General features: G+C 49.3%; 1 protein-coding gene across 1 annotated transcript in view; it reads right to left on the bottom strand.

Moving 5' to 3' along the window:
- The window catches only part of GAB2 (GRB2 associated binding protein 2), a 101802-nt gene extending 88434 nt beyond the window's left edge, over nt 1-13368 (bottom strand). The window contains exon 1 of the mRNA XM_075140263.1: nt 12151-13368. Within this exon, the coding sequence (XP_074996364.1) occupies nt 12151-12222 (72 nt within the window). The 5' untranslated portion in view covers nt 12223-13368. The remainder of the gene's footprint in view (nt 1-12150) is intronic.
- Between the last annotated feature and the right edge of the window lie 1069 nt (nt 13369-14437).

Raw genomic sequence — 14437 nt, 5'->3', positions numbered from 1 at the left:
AATGAATATTTTCATCAAACAGCCTAATTCACTAAAAACTCATACAAAAAGCCTCATAAACATCCTGTGTGTAGCACAGGATAGAATTTGCTTTACGTCCCTTTTTCAGTTCCAACCCAGACCAATGCATGAGGTCCAGTTTCCATCTGCCCCAAGACAAACACTCATTTTTAGCCCCACTGTGAACATCTAACACACACTACTAAGCATAAAGTATTTTGTGAAGCACCATCCACAACACCAAGGCTTGTAAGACGCCCTGCCTTCTGCTGCACGTGAAGCGCCTTCAGTATTAAACCCCCCTCCCCGTAGACAACCTTCTACTCTACACATGACTCTGTCTTCAAACCTTGCTCCTTGGTACACCTCCCCGTGACAGCGCATGAGACATCAGCCTGTCTGCACGCCAGCTGGCTGTACTTATCTGATGCTAAAAAGAGAGTATTGATCGATTCCCAGTCGAAGCCTCGGCCAACATGTTTTGCAAGGGTTTGAAACAACGGCCTGATCCTTTCAGGCCCTCCCTCGGGTTGACTTCGAAGGGAGCGCAAGGCAGGAGGCCTCAAAACATGGCTCTGGGAGCAAATCCATAAGTATGGTGCTGGATCTAGCTAGTCTCGGACCAAAGCACACCCCGTTGCAGGTGGAAACTCTCTGAAAAAGGCAGGTGGAGGGAGCCCTATCACTAGGAAAGACCTGTCCTCAACTGTTTGAGTGGTTTAAAGCTCAAAACACCAATTTTTTTCCTTTCCAGTGTTTTCTTCACGGTATCAACTTCTACCGTTGCAGATATTCGCATTACTCACGTCTCATCTCCTTTAAAAAGGTGCAAATTCAGACTCGGTAGGAGGACGCATGTTTCTCGCCCATCGCACATCTATAGCGGAGGCAGAACTTGCTGAAGGATGCAGCAACAAAAAGCTCTTACAAGCTTTAACATGGGTGACCAGCTCCCCTTCTACGTTTGATGCTGAGGGATAAGAAACATCTGATCACCTCTCCTAAGTGCGAATCTCACCTCTCCAAGAGTGGGTTCAGGTGATGGGGTGGGACACCCCTCTCTTTCGTGATGTGTCGACCACTGTGGGCCACCTCCTGGGAGAAGGACCCTGGGGTCCTCCCATAAGAAGTCCTACAAGCCAAGCTAAAATGCTGGCCCCCCTCTGCATGGACGGCAGCCCCGTGGGCTTTTGTCAGGGCACTTTCTCATTCACTTTCTTTGGAAGGTGGCCGTCCCTCGCTGTTTCAGAGGCCTGTCGTGTAAAGCTTTCCCAGGCTCCTAATCACTCTCGTCACCCTTCTCCAAAGACTCTGGTGTCAGGGGTCCACCCACACACACATTGCTGCAGGATAAAGTCCTGATCGCTGGCAGAAAAACTCCCCGCTCCCTGTCTGCCTCACTCCGTGCACGCAGAGGGCTCAGAGAGGGATCCATACGGTCAGGGCTAGGTTCAAACCTCAATCCCCAATTTCTAGCCTCCTGCAGGGACCAGTCTGCATCATTTCTCAGCATCTCCTTCCCCCTGGCAGAACCAGGAGGACCCCATACGCTCCCTGTCATTCCCCACACCCCATTTCTTCTTCTTTTTTTTTTTTTTTTTCTTTCATTTATTTTATTTATTCCCTTCCTCAAAGGCTTTAAGCCTGCCACAATCACAGACCGCTCACTGTCTGCACGGCTGCCACTATGGATAATATAAGACCGGGCTGGAGGTAGCAGCGGGGCTCGGCCGCCAGCTCCGCTCCCCTCTCTCCTGCCACCCCGGCCCTGCGCCCTGACCCCCGAAACAATGAGCCCTTCTATTCCCCATCGCCTCGCTGGAAACTCCAGTCTGACGTTACGTGCGGTGAACAGTGGGCGAGGGAGGCAGGGGAGGCGAGAGGGAGGGAGAACACAAGCCTCAAGTCATCGATTCTTCTTGGGTCAAAGCAAACGAAGTTTTCCTGGGAGCTTCCTATCTGGTGGGAGTTATTTAGGAACAAGATAGAGACTCAGAATCAAAGGAGCTGTGTGCGGTGTTGATGGCATGGAAGCAGAGCGGCTATTTTCTGCTGTTAATAAGCCAGAAGGGGCATTTATTGTGTTTGCCCCTTCCTGTGCTGGATGGCTGTCAAGCACAGCACCCGCGTGAAAGCAGCGTGAGAAGGAAGGAGATGTGGAGGTGCCAAGGTGGCCTCTATAGGGATGGTGAGTGGGACTTTGCAAGGGAGAGGCAACTAAGGAGTACCGAAACCCTGAGCTGAATTACATAGCCAGTCTTCCCTTTTCCATGGGGCACTGTTTCAAGCCAAGAGCATCCAGGGAGCAGCCAAAACCCACATATTCCCCCTACAAACAAACAACAAAAAACCCAAAAGATGCTTAAATAAGTATGTGGGTGAAGATCTGCAGAACAGATCGGTAGCAATGACTAATAACCCCATTTAGCATGATTACTGACATTACTATGAGATAAAAAAATGCAGACAAACATAAGTATCGCCCAGTTCAACAGCAGCACACAGTGCCAGACCTACAATGTACACATGACACAGCTCTTTGAAGCTGAAAATTTAGAAAACACCTCAAAGTCACCAGAAAAGGGAAAGGAAGGTTTACTAATCAGTTTTGGAAATGAGACATAATCCCCGTTCGGGTATTACATTGAGTGGCCAAGGAGTTTGTTTAGCAAGTCAACTTTCATCCTTTGGCAGCCACGCGAAAGTCCACGGGGATGTTCAGAAGGTCAGCGAGGAACCTGAACGGGCGAGGCAGCAGCTGTGATCATCAGCAAAACTTAATCGCTGAAAATCTACAAAATTCAGAAGACCACAAATCTTTGACTCAAAATGTTATTTCCATCTTACCATATGGATGCGGGAGCTGGAACTCCACCAAAGAGATGTCTAAATGCCTTCCAAAGTAAACGCCTTTGGAAAATACCAGGTTTAAATGGAATAAGATGCATAACAAGTACTGAGATGCTATTAGGAGAGCATCTTAGATCCAGGAGGCACAATGGAAATATTTTGGACGTGTCCAACAGGCGTTGGGAAGCAAAAGAAATAATAAATAATAATAATAAAAAAAAACAAAACAGAAGATATTTCTGTCAATAGATTACAGGAAAAAGAGAGACTGAATATACAGGATTTAAAAATCCAGAGGCCATGTGAAGAAGAGTCCAGAGTAGGCAGAGATGGAAAAGCTTTCCAAGTAACGGAAAGGAAGAAGCAATCTGAACGCTTAATACAGAAATGTCTAAGAGCTGTTCTCAACTGGTTCTGTCTCAAAACCAGATTTAAACTATAAATAAAAATGTCCCATTTCTGGCTCAAGAGTGAACCTCCTATCCTGAACAGGCATCATTTTGGGGTGAGAGTATTCACATTTGGACAGAGAAGTTCATTTCTAGGTATTAATGTAATGCAGACAACCGGACTGATGCAAGATTTCCCAGATCCTAACCTTCTCCAGGAAAACTGCGCAAGAGCTCACAAAAAAAAGGAACTGAATGCGAAAAGACAAATCCAGAGATGAAATCGCTCCCCCAGGTTGCTGGCATCAAATTATTCCAGATTCATTGGAGAAACAGGCACCGCTGGCTATCTTACATAGCAAGAAACATATGCTTCCAGCACTCATATTTTCCTCCTGTTCTTTAAAGGCACAGTTTGCAGGCTAAAGACAACTATGAGCTTTTTTTTTTTTGACCGAGGCTGATATTCATTTATTTATTATTTTTTTCTTTTTTTTTTGTTTTTAAATTTAAACACAGCACATACTTAAATTGCTGTATGGCTAGATATGATTGATGACATACGTTCGACCGCACTGTGCAGGTTTGCATGCTGACCTTGAGAAATTTCTCTTTGTACGTTGTAAAACCAGGTCGTTGCAGGCATGCCTTAGGTGCAAGCGTGTCTGGATCGCTTCTTGAGGTCTCAGGTCTGTTCTCTGCGATTTCACATGCTGAATATTTGCCTTTTTTCTTGCTAATCACGAATAAGAAAGAAAAGAGATGCTCTACACTGACTGCATCTATACAGCCTCACATATATACATATATATACAGCGTTCATTGCCAATTTGCTGCTGGTTTAAGCTGTGATAACTACGAAGCTAGTTTCACTTGGCAGCAAGATGTTCAGGTGCTGACCCAACTTCTCCAGATTTAGACTGGAAAAGCCTAAGGAGAAGCAAACCCACCCATCCCTCTGCAAGAGTCAGACCTGGACCGCTTTGCACCAGCATTTCCAGGCCAGCAACTCTGAAAGCTTTTGCCTAAAAGCATCCAGCCATGGTGGGACGTTAACGTAGTGGTGTGCAAGGGTGTAAACAAGTCATTTCTAACACCGATGACTTCTCAGCTGGGATAAGAAACTCAAAAAGGCGAACAAAAACTCAACCCAGCCTTTCCCCGCTCTGCTCCTTCGGCGCCCGCAGCACCGCGTGCTGGGGAAGGACCAGAGATAAGGCACAGAGATCATCTGATGCACAAACAAGAATGGGGATTTTTCTTTCTCAAGCTATTTTTATTATTTGAACAGAATTACAGAAGCCATCACTAGACTGTGGAGACACCAAATGAAACTTTGGAGAGCAATTCTGCTCCTAGTTTATTCATCCTCATGAGGAGCACTGCTGTAGATGCTGCTCAGTGACCATAGCAGAGGTCCAGGATGACTTTCTGGATGCTCAGCAGCTTTGGGAGCCTCTCCAAAGCCAGGTGCCCCAGCTGGTGGCATGGACCAGGCTTTCAACAGCCCCAGTGGCAGAGCCAGGCTTCCCACTTGCAGCTCTGGATGAGGAAATCACAACAGCCTGTATTTACACGACGCCTCTCGGCCAAACGATATGCCTAGGTGTGCCACAATTAAAATTCCCTAAAATTAGCCAGCCAAAGGATGGTGTGGGATAATAAGCATTTGCATATTGTTGATCCTGGGCTTAAACTTTTTTGTCCAAATCCTTGGCAGGATGGGACTATCCCATGCAGAAAGGCTGAGAGGTGAAGGAGAGGCCACGCAGAATGGCAGCGACACAAGTTCAGAAACCTGTTTCAGCTCTATTGCCGCTCTCCGCGCACCCTGGAGTAAATCAAAGTCTCTCTTCGTTGTTTCTCCCACTTCTTGAGATAGGGATAAATATGCTTCATCACCACTGTTAGGTGCTGTAAGATCCGCCTAAGCACTACGATAGGAAAGTGAGACTTTAAAGACTTGAAAGGAGTACTGAAAGGAAGGGCTGTTTATATTAAAAGCAGTAATTTCCAAATCTTTTGGATCAACCCATCTCGGAGAGCCCCCAGATGACCTTGGCACTCTCGCCATCTAAATCCCTGCTGGAAGTAGTATGTATTTCTGCGGACCAGTTGCAATCCCTTTCCGTAGCTTCACACATCCCCAGCAGCCTGCGAGCAGCTCAGAAACCCCTGGCTCAGGTAGAAGCGACAAAGCCAAGCTGAGTTCCCAGCTGTGGGAATGACCCAGAACACAAGTGCAGCCAAACCACTGACTTGCTCCGTGCCTCAGTTTCCCCATCCTACCAGACCCTTCAGGGCAGATGTGGTCTCACCAAATACTCAGCACATTGAGCCCCAATCCCAGTTGCCTCAGCTGCTACTGTAATCCAAATAAATAATATTTGCTCTGCCTTTGAGTCACTACTATAAATTATGTGCTTCAGTCTGGTAAACACTATTACATCACCTCTTGCATCTGACACTCACTAAAAGAAAAAGAGGGAAAAAAAAAAAAGGTTTCAGTATCACTTCTGCTCTCTTCCAAAGAGAAATGAAGCCAGCTTCCTCTTACACTTTCCTTAAGTATTGTTTGTCTTTCTTAAGTTCAACCTGTCCTTTGCCACCATCGATCTTTTACATCCACCGTGGACTTTGCCAGGACCATCGGCCAGCTCTGAAGTCATGACAGACAGCTGAAGATTCACTCAAGCTGTCTTAGTAAAGCCAAAGCACCAGGAAAATACACCGGTTTCACTCCCCACACAACACGTGGACTCCTTACCTCTAGGGGCACGTCAACCTCGATCGACGCAATGCCTCGGGAAGACGTGCGGGTTAGCCCTGACCAAACCAGTTTGAGTTTCAGCAGCTGAAGAGCTGCCCTAGCACAGCACTTCTCTCAGCTTGCTTGTGTTGGCAGAAAACAAACCAAGGACTATCCACCTGCACGGGGAGCTGGGCTAAAGCAGCTATATTGCTTCCTAGAATGGTGGCTCCACGCTGCGCTATGCCACAGAGGTATCAGAAATGTTGGGTTGGAGGCACCTCGGGAGGTCTCTAGTCCAACCTTGCATTTGAGGTGTGACTAGATCAGGTCAGCTGGGATTTTCTCTAGCCAAGTCTTGAAAACCTCCAAAGACAGACCCTGCAGCCTCTATACCATGACCCTCCTACTGGAGAGGCTTCCCCAAGACCCAACCTGAGCCTCCCAAGCTGGTTTGTGGTTGTTGCCCCTTACTTTGTCACCTGCTACAACCGAGAAGAGTTTGACTCCATCATCCCTACAACCGTCCTTCAAGTAGCTGCAAGTTATTAGCCCAAGAGTATTCTGATGACAATATACCACATCTGACTGTCCCCGGAAAATGTTACAGTGGGAAAGGAATACACCCCCACACCCAAACAAAATGACCCCGAGAGAAGGCTGCAGGCAAGAGGTTGTGTATTTTGACTCATCAGCAATGATGCAGCAGAGAAACAAGTTACGAGCATGACCTTTGTGCAGTATTGCACAAGAGAGGTGGTGCTGCAGGAGTGCTGGTGGGCACTGCCCTTGCAAGCAAAATGCACCCCCTGACCTGCAAAACCTTCTCCGGTGGAGCAAGTGTTCATCCCTCCTCTGAATCATGGGGCAGATGACAACAGCTAAAACGTCTGATGGTCTTTTTGAATCAAGCCTGGAGATTACATGGGCGGAGCAGGGTGCAGCAAGGCAGCTTGACAGCTGGAATAAGATGCAAAGTCACGGAGTTCAGCGTTGTCAAAACTTTTCTACAAAGAACTTGTTTGCACTGGGTCGGAGGACTTCCCTGAGTCTCATCGGCAGATCCAGGTGACATGATTTGTGCCCTAAAGCCTCTTTGCTATCCCTCCTGAGTTCAGGCTCAAAATCCAAAAATTTACCTAAACCAGCACTGGAAGGGACTTTTGGAGAATTTGTCAAATTTATTCCACTGCCTCAAAACAGGATCAGCTCTCCTGAAGCGCTGTTTGGCCAACCTGCTCTTCGAAACTTCCACCGACGGAGACTCCGAGCCCATCCCAAACCATCTGTTCCGCTGCTCCACTCCTCTGGCAATCAGAGATTAGGAAGATTTTCCTAACACTTGTTTCCCTTGCTGCAGTTTGAGCTCAGCACTTCTTGGCCTCCCACCACTGGCCATGGAGAACAGTTTACTCGCTTCCCCTTCGCAGCTACCTTTGACACACTCGAGGACTGTTATTTCTCCTCTCAGCTCTCTCAGCCCTAGACTAAACAACCTCATTTCCTTCAGTCCTTCTATGTTTTCTAGGCTTCTGCTCATTTTTTGGTGCTTTTCTCTGGAGTCTCTGCAACCGTTTCCCACTTTCGGTAGAGAGGAGCAACCTGAATCAGGCACGGCACAGCTGAACGTGAGAGCAACCCATTAAAACTCCTTAGAGAGAGGGGGAAAAAACCCAAAGATCACCACTTTTCTTAATACCCATTTTTCTGCATTTTTCTTAAAGGGATCCACCGTGTGGGTTTGGTGCAGACGAAGGCAGGTTTTAGGGGAGCAAAGCCATCGGTCTCAGGCTCGACCACATCTACCTGCTCCGAGCCACTCTCGAAGAGAACAGCTTGATCCACGCATCAACACCCTGAATGCACAATGCAGTTATAGAAATGGAGTTTTATTATGGAGTCCCCCTGCTCTAAAATTTCATCCTGATTAGCACCGTGCCAAACTTCACCTGGTACCTCCACCATTTGAGCAGCCTAAGACTTCTCTGCTCCGGTGGTCCTACTTCAGCCCACATCCCACATCCTTATTTAATGACATCCTTGGTATGTGCCTTCAAGTGGGATATGAAGGGTCTACTTCAGGGCCCAAAAAAAGCTCTTCATCAGGGAGCTACCCCTGGGAATAGGGCTGTGGTCAGTAAACCAGCCTGTTATACCTCCCTTAACCTGTTCTGCTCACCCCATCGGAGAGCAGCAGGTCTTCCAATGACCTTGATTAAACTGCTTCTGCTTGATGTAAAAATAACCATTGATGCCAAACTCTCCCCCTGGTTAAACCAGTGGGGGGAAAAAAAAAAGCAGTAAAGGATTGTAAAACCAGTGCAAGACGAGAAGCTTTTGTTTTAGTCAGAACTGTAGACAGACATCTCAGCCAGACAGAAAATACTCTGACTTCACGGCACATAAATGAAGAGGCAAAGCGCACTGATTTAATGATAGGAAGCTAAGAGCTCCTCTACAACGACAGCAGTTATTTTTTACATTGCTTTTCTGCCAGAGAGCCCACCCCCAGAAGCCCATCATGCCGGGCAGCGGAGAGATACAAAACACCACTCTAAACCCACGTCTAACTCGGGAGACAACAGACAGGCACGTCCAGCGAGAGAGCACCAGGAGACAGTGAGTCAGTACAGACCGGCACAACACGCGCTGGTCTCGGCTCATCGGTCGCACAGCTAAAGCCAAGGGTTTTGTTTAGGGATTGGTTTTGTGTTTGTTTTTTTTTTTTTCATGGGTGTTTTAAGGAGGAGCCAGGAGGAGAATTGAAGGAGATCCCTGTGCTTTGTGGCTGTGTACAAGGAGACACTTCCATGCATTAAAGTCAGAAGGGGAGAAGGTGGGGACAGACTTTTTAGCAGGGCCTGTTGCAACAGGACAAGGGGGAATGGTTTTAAACCAAAAGAGGGGAGATTCAGACTAGATATAAGGAGGAAATTGTTTACAATGAGGGTGGTGAAACACTGGCACAGGTTGCCCAGAGAGGTGGTAGATGCCCCATGCCTGGGAACATTCAAGGTCAGGTTGGACGGGGCTCTGAGCAACCTGATCTAGTTGAAGATGTCCCTGCCCACGGCAGGGGGGCTGGACTAGGTGACCTTTAAAGGTCCTTTCCAACCCAAACCATTCCATGATTCTACATAGGTACAAAAGTGTTGTCTGAAAAAAAAAATCAAGCAAGCGGATGATGGAGCTTGACGTCCAGAGCAGGACGGAGGTGGAAGGTGGTATTTTGGTATCTCTATTACTTTTGACCTTCAATTGTTTGGTTACCTTTTATTATCAATACTGTAGTAGCATCTATAGGGCTCATCCGAGATCATGGCCAAACTGCCTAAGGTCTACATGAACCCAAGACCCCAGTTACGAGGCAGAAAAAAGGCACAATTCATCTCAACCTTGAAGCAGTCATCGTTTGACCATTTGAATGTCCTCCAAAGGAAGAGAAACTCCCGACCCCGATATTTCCCAGAGCATTGTACGAAGAGGTCCTCCATAAAATATCCCACAATCTCACATAAACAGAATCCTCTGAAGTGAAACCGAGCAGGTAAATGCAGATTGATGCTACGTGGATCAGGTGTGGAGAAGAGTCCCCTTCCCCAACCACTCTGGATTGAGGTTAGAAAGAAAATTTAGCACCTTCCTCTCTTGCCAAGGATCTTCTTGAAAAGTAAAACCAAAACAAAACCAGGCTTATAAAAGTACAGCATTTCAAGGACAGCATTAGCCACACGCCCATGTGCAGACACGTACATTTGAAATGCACTTGTCAAAGAAAAAATAAATCTATCATCTTCCCTGTGTCAATACAGCCAGAGCAGGAACTTCAAACCCGATTAGCAGCATCCTGCAGCCTGAGATTCCTCCTTTGAGGTCTCAAAGCAGAATATAAACCGAAGGCATAAGGAAAGCGGCAAAGCCAGCGATTCAGCGCCTTTCCTTTGAGTCCGTACAAAAGCCGGCGTAACACTGCGGTGGCTGAAAACTCGCCTTTTGTGCATCAAAACCAAAGTCCAACCGTGTGGGTTTGCTGCAGATGAAGGCAGGTTTTAGGGGAGCAAAGCCATCAGCCTCAGGCTCGACCACATCTACCTGCTCTGAGCCACTCTCGAAGAGAACAACTTGATCAACGCATCAACACCCTGAATGCACAATGCAGTTATAGAAATATTATTGTATTAATAATAATGCATTAAAAAGCAAGGGGCTGGGGCACCACCGAGCGAAACGCAGTCCAAGCTAAGGCCATCGTTTTCAAATCCGGGCACCGATGCAGGAAGCCGGCGCAACCGGTGTGACTGGAAGGGAAGTCCCACTGACCACAGCGCCGGGACCGCTCCGGCACAGAGATCCCCTCAAGTGACATCTGCCGAGCATCGCTTCCTGCCCCGCGGAGGCTGCGTGGGACGGCCGGGCACATCTCAGCACGGCCGCGTTTCCTCTTGAGGGAACGAGGATGTTTTGAAAACCTAGGTGGCTTGCAAAGCACTTTGGGATGTATCTGGATGAAAAGCACTCTTATGCACATCGATAATTAGCGCTAACCGCCGGCGTGTCACACCCTCATGTAGAGCATTTAGCAGATTTATTCAGCTCTTGCTGGAATGCCGGAGCACAAGCTGGATATTCAGAAAGCGATGTGAGCGCCCTTTCATGGGGCAGATGCTGGGGAGCTAATGATGTTTGATGAGTTAAGGCCACTGGTGACTCAGGATCAGCAATTAGTTGATTTCTGCGGGAGGAAGGTGCTTTGCTCCATTAAGCTAAAAGCATCCTCCACAGTTCAGCATGCACAAAGTCATTCTGTCCATCTCCCACAAAGCCTGCCTACATACATTAGGGGTTTGATATTTCCCACGTAAACACCCGGTTTTACCTTTGTCTCGGTACATTTGGGGGGACAGGGAGTGAAAGAACCAGATTCCCTCGCAGCTCCATCCCGCAGCCAACCTTACCCTCCCTCGAAGGGGATCAGGCACACAAGGAACGGATTGCCAAGAGCAACCAGGCATGCAGTCTAATGCAAAGGGATGTGGCACCACTGATGTCGACGGGGCTGCACCCATTTTGGACAAGGCTAATAACACCATATCACAAATGGGATACCCCTCTGGCCCTGCCCTAGCCCGTGATAAAGGACTACAGACATCCACCTCCCTCTCAGCGGTAGGCAGCGATGCTCCCATCAATCAATAACAGGCACTGGGGAGACACCAGCTGCACTTGTTCTGCCTGCCATCCCCAAAATCCACGCAGGCAAAAGCAACAGGACCAAAGGACGATTTGGCTGGTGCCCCCCTAGGAAGGGAGAGCATCCAGCCCTCCCCGGAGGCTGTGTCCCAGCCAACCAAAGCCTGGCAGAGGTTGGTCACCAGAGTCAGGGAGCGAGATCCCGGCTTCATCCCAGGGAGCGATGTGCCGAGTCATAGGATGGCAGCTTGACGTAGCCGCGTTTCTGAGCTCTAACGCTCGTGGCGGACGGCGAGACCGTCAGGCGGAGGGTGCAAAGAACAGTTATTTCTTTCAATGAGTGGGGAATGTGACAGGGCTGGCATTTGGACCCTCTTTTTACAACTTCTTTGAAGTGTTTGATCTCAGCCGCTAATGACACAAAAGGCTATCGAAGCGCTACTGGTGCTATCTTCAAAGGGTTTGAACGTTAAATGATTAATAGGAACCGCGCGCGGGGAGGGGGAAGCAACCGTTATGGGGGTGTTGGGGGGGATTCGAGATGTATTATAACCTTTACTCTTTGGGACAAAGGTGTTCCCAACCTCCCCTAAAAAACACGACTTCAAAGGAGGGGGTGTGACAGTCGCAGGTCCCTGGTGAGCCCGGCCACCGCGGGGCGCAGCAAGAACTACCCCAAAACCGGGTCCCCCGGTCCAGCCGTGGCCATCGCCCCGCTGCTACCGCAGCCCCGCGGCAGGGGACGAGCCGGAGGGCTCGGAGATGCTCCCACCCTCCCTTCCCCGAGCAGCGAGGAGCCATGACCACCCACCCCCGCCCGGACAAGGGGCACCCCCCGCCGGGCGCCGGGCGCCGGGCGCGGCGGCGGCAGGTGCACCCGGGCGGTTACCGGAGGAAGGCGGCGGTGGGGGAAAAAGAGCCCGGCATCCCCGGAGCCGGGGTAGAGATGAGATGGAGTGGGCTGAGACTTACGTATCTCCGTAACTTCTTCTCCGGCGGTGACTTTCGGAGCCAGCCCGAGCACACCACCTCCCCGCCGCTCATCGCGGCACAGCCGGGCGCTGCCTCCCGGCGCTCAGCGCCGGCCGCGCCGGCCCATGGAGGGCGGTGGGTGGGTGGGTAGATGGATGGATGGATGGATGGGTGGATGGATGGATGGGGGGGGCGACGAGCGCCTCCCCCCGCCGCCGCCGCCGCTCGGCTGCGAGCGGGGAAGCAGGAAACTGGCTCCTTCCCCGGCTCACCACGCCTCCCGCCCGGCCCGGCGCCCCGCCAGCCTGCTTTAAAGATACAAACCCCGCGGGGAAGAGGGGCTGCCCGGCCCCCGGCGGCCTCCCCGCCGCCCGGGAGGGGTTATCTCTCATTCCTGCCTCCCCCCCGCACTCATACAGTAGCTATATAGAAACTTTATACGTACCGCAGCAGGTGATCTCCTGCAGCGAAGCTGAGCGCTGCCTTAATCAAAAAGTCGCCCCCCCCCAAAAAAAAAACAACCCTCCACTGTAAGGTTTAATCTCCCCAGCCCCCCAGGACCCTTCCCCTCTCTTGATGGAAAAGGTCCTCCTCACCCCAGAAAGGAGAGGCTGGTTTTCGCCCCGCTGCGCTCAGGGGCTTGTGCGCGAGACGAAGGTGCCATAGGAAAACAAAGAGGTTGAGCAAGAAACAGCCAAACACCAGCAATAGCAAAAACCTTCTTGGAGAAAAAAAAAAAATTAAAAAAAAAAAAAAGAGGGGAATCAATAAAAGCTACGTATTTTATTATTGATTTTTAAATAATGGAGCTGTGCCCACTGAAAGGGGATTTGACTGCCACTGGAGTCTCATGCAGACAAGCTGGGTTTCGTATTACAGCATATTATACCCTGGCTGAGATTAACTATCATCTTCCAGATCTAGCAACCCTGTACATTTAAAAGATCCTCTCCCCAGCTCAGGCAGCAATAAAACTTCCCTCCACAGCCCTGCGAGTAGGATTATGCTCTAACCCTCCTTTTGCTGCATCCTTAAAAGCAAAAACCTGGACATGGCACCCATAAAAGCCGAGTCCTCCTAGCCCACGACACGCACACGCTGCCAGCTTATTAGGAAAATACAACTCGGGGTTGTTTGCTGGGGATGGATTTCTAAGACCTGTCTCTATATGGCAGCTCTGCCCCAAACCTGCTCGGGCACATTCAGTCATCCCTGCCTCAACCTCCCTGCCTGTCCGACCTCCGTGGGCAGGGACGGTCCCTCCTTAGGTGTTTGTGCCGTAGCTGGTGCAATAACAACTCCACGCTGGCTGGCTGCTCTACTGGATGTCAAACAACAACAATCTTTATATAACGCCACTCGCGCGGGGATCTTGCATCACTTTAGAGCAGTAATTACAACTCGCAGTGCCTCTGGGAGGTAGGCATGACACCTCTTTTCAAGATGGGGACAGCACAGTTAAGCCATATGTTGTTTATCATCTTTGTGAATACATAAAGGAGGGGAATAACCCCTTAAAGAACAAGTATGTCATTTGTTTTGAATGGATTTTTTCAACAGCTTTGTTTTTCTTTTTCTGCCAGTGAAATGCAAAGGCTAAAAGGGAAGATTTTTCTACCCTTTTCACTGCCCAAAGGAAGGGTTTGATCCTATCCAAGCGCTGGGCAACCTCTGCGCAGACGCCGGCTACGGTCAGATCAGCTCGCCCATCTCTGCCAGTGCGGTGTGCGCGGTGGAGCTGAGAGCAGGGGAGGACGGGGAGGCCAGCTCTGCGCTGGCATCAGCCAGCATTGCCTTATTCCGTGCACTGGAGCTCTATCAATTTACACTGCATGAGAGGGAGAGTCTCGCCCGCAAACTCTCCTGGGTTAGAGGCACTTTGCGCATTCACAGGGAAAACTGCGTCCTGGTGAGCCGCGCTTGAGAGATCTTCCCAAAACCCAGAGGAATTTCATGGAGGCTGGTGACCTACTAGGGATTTATAAAGACCTAATTGAGAGCAGACGATCATGATTAATACGCAGGTATCGCGCAAAACCATTCCACAGTGTATGTTAATGATTCACAGGTTAGGAATTCGCTCATACTGACACGGATGCAAAGTGGTATCAGTTTGAAAACCAGTTGCAGGGAACCCTGTCCGCATTTTTATGTTAACAACTTTCACCACGCAGAGTTGAAACACTTCATTTGGGTGATGGATGTTTAAAGAAATGCTCCATAATTAGAATTGTGTGAATTGGAATGAATTATTCTACCTATTCTGTGACAGCCTTTGGTTTATTAC

Source organism: Calonectris borealis, chromosome 1, assembly GCF_964195595.1.
Source record: "Calonectris borealis chromosome 1, bCalBor7.hap1.2, whole genome shotgun sequence".
Classification (NCBI taxonomy): domain Eukaryota; kingdom Metazoa; phylum Chordata; class Aves; order Procellariiformes; family Procellariidae; genus Calonectris; species Calonectris borealis.
Note: the sequence above shows the minus strand (reverse complement) of the source record. Positions and strands in the feature narration are given on the sequence as shown.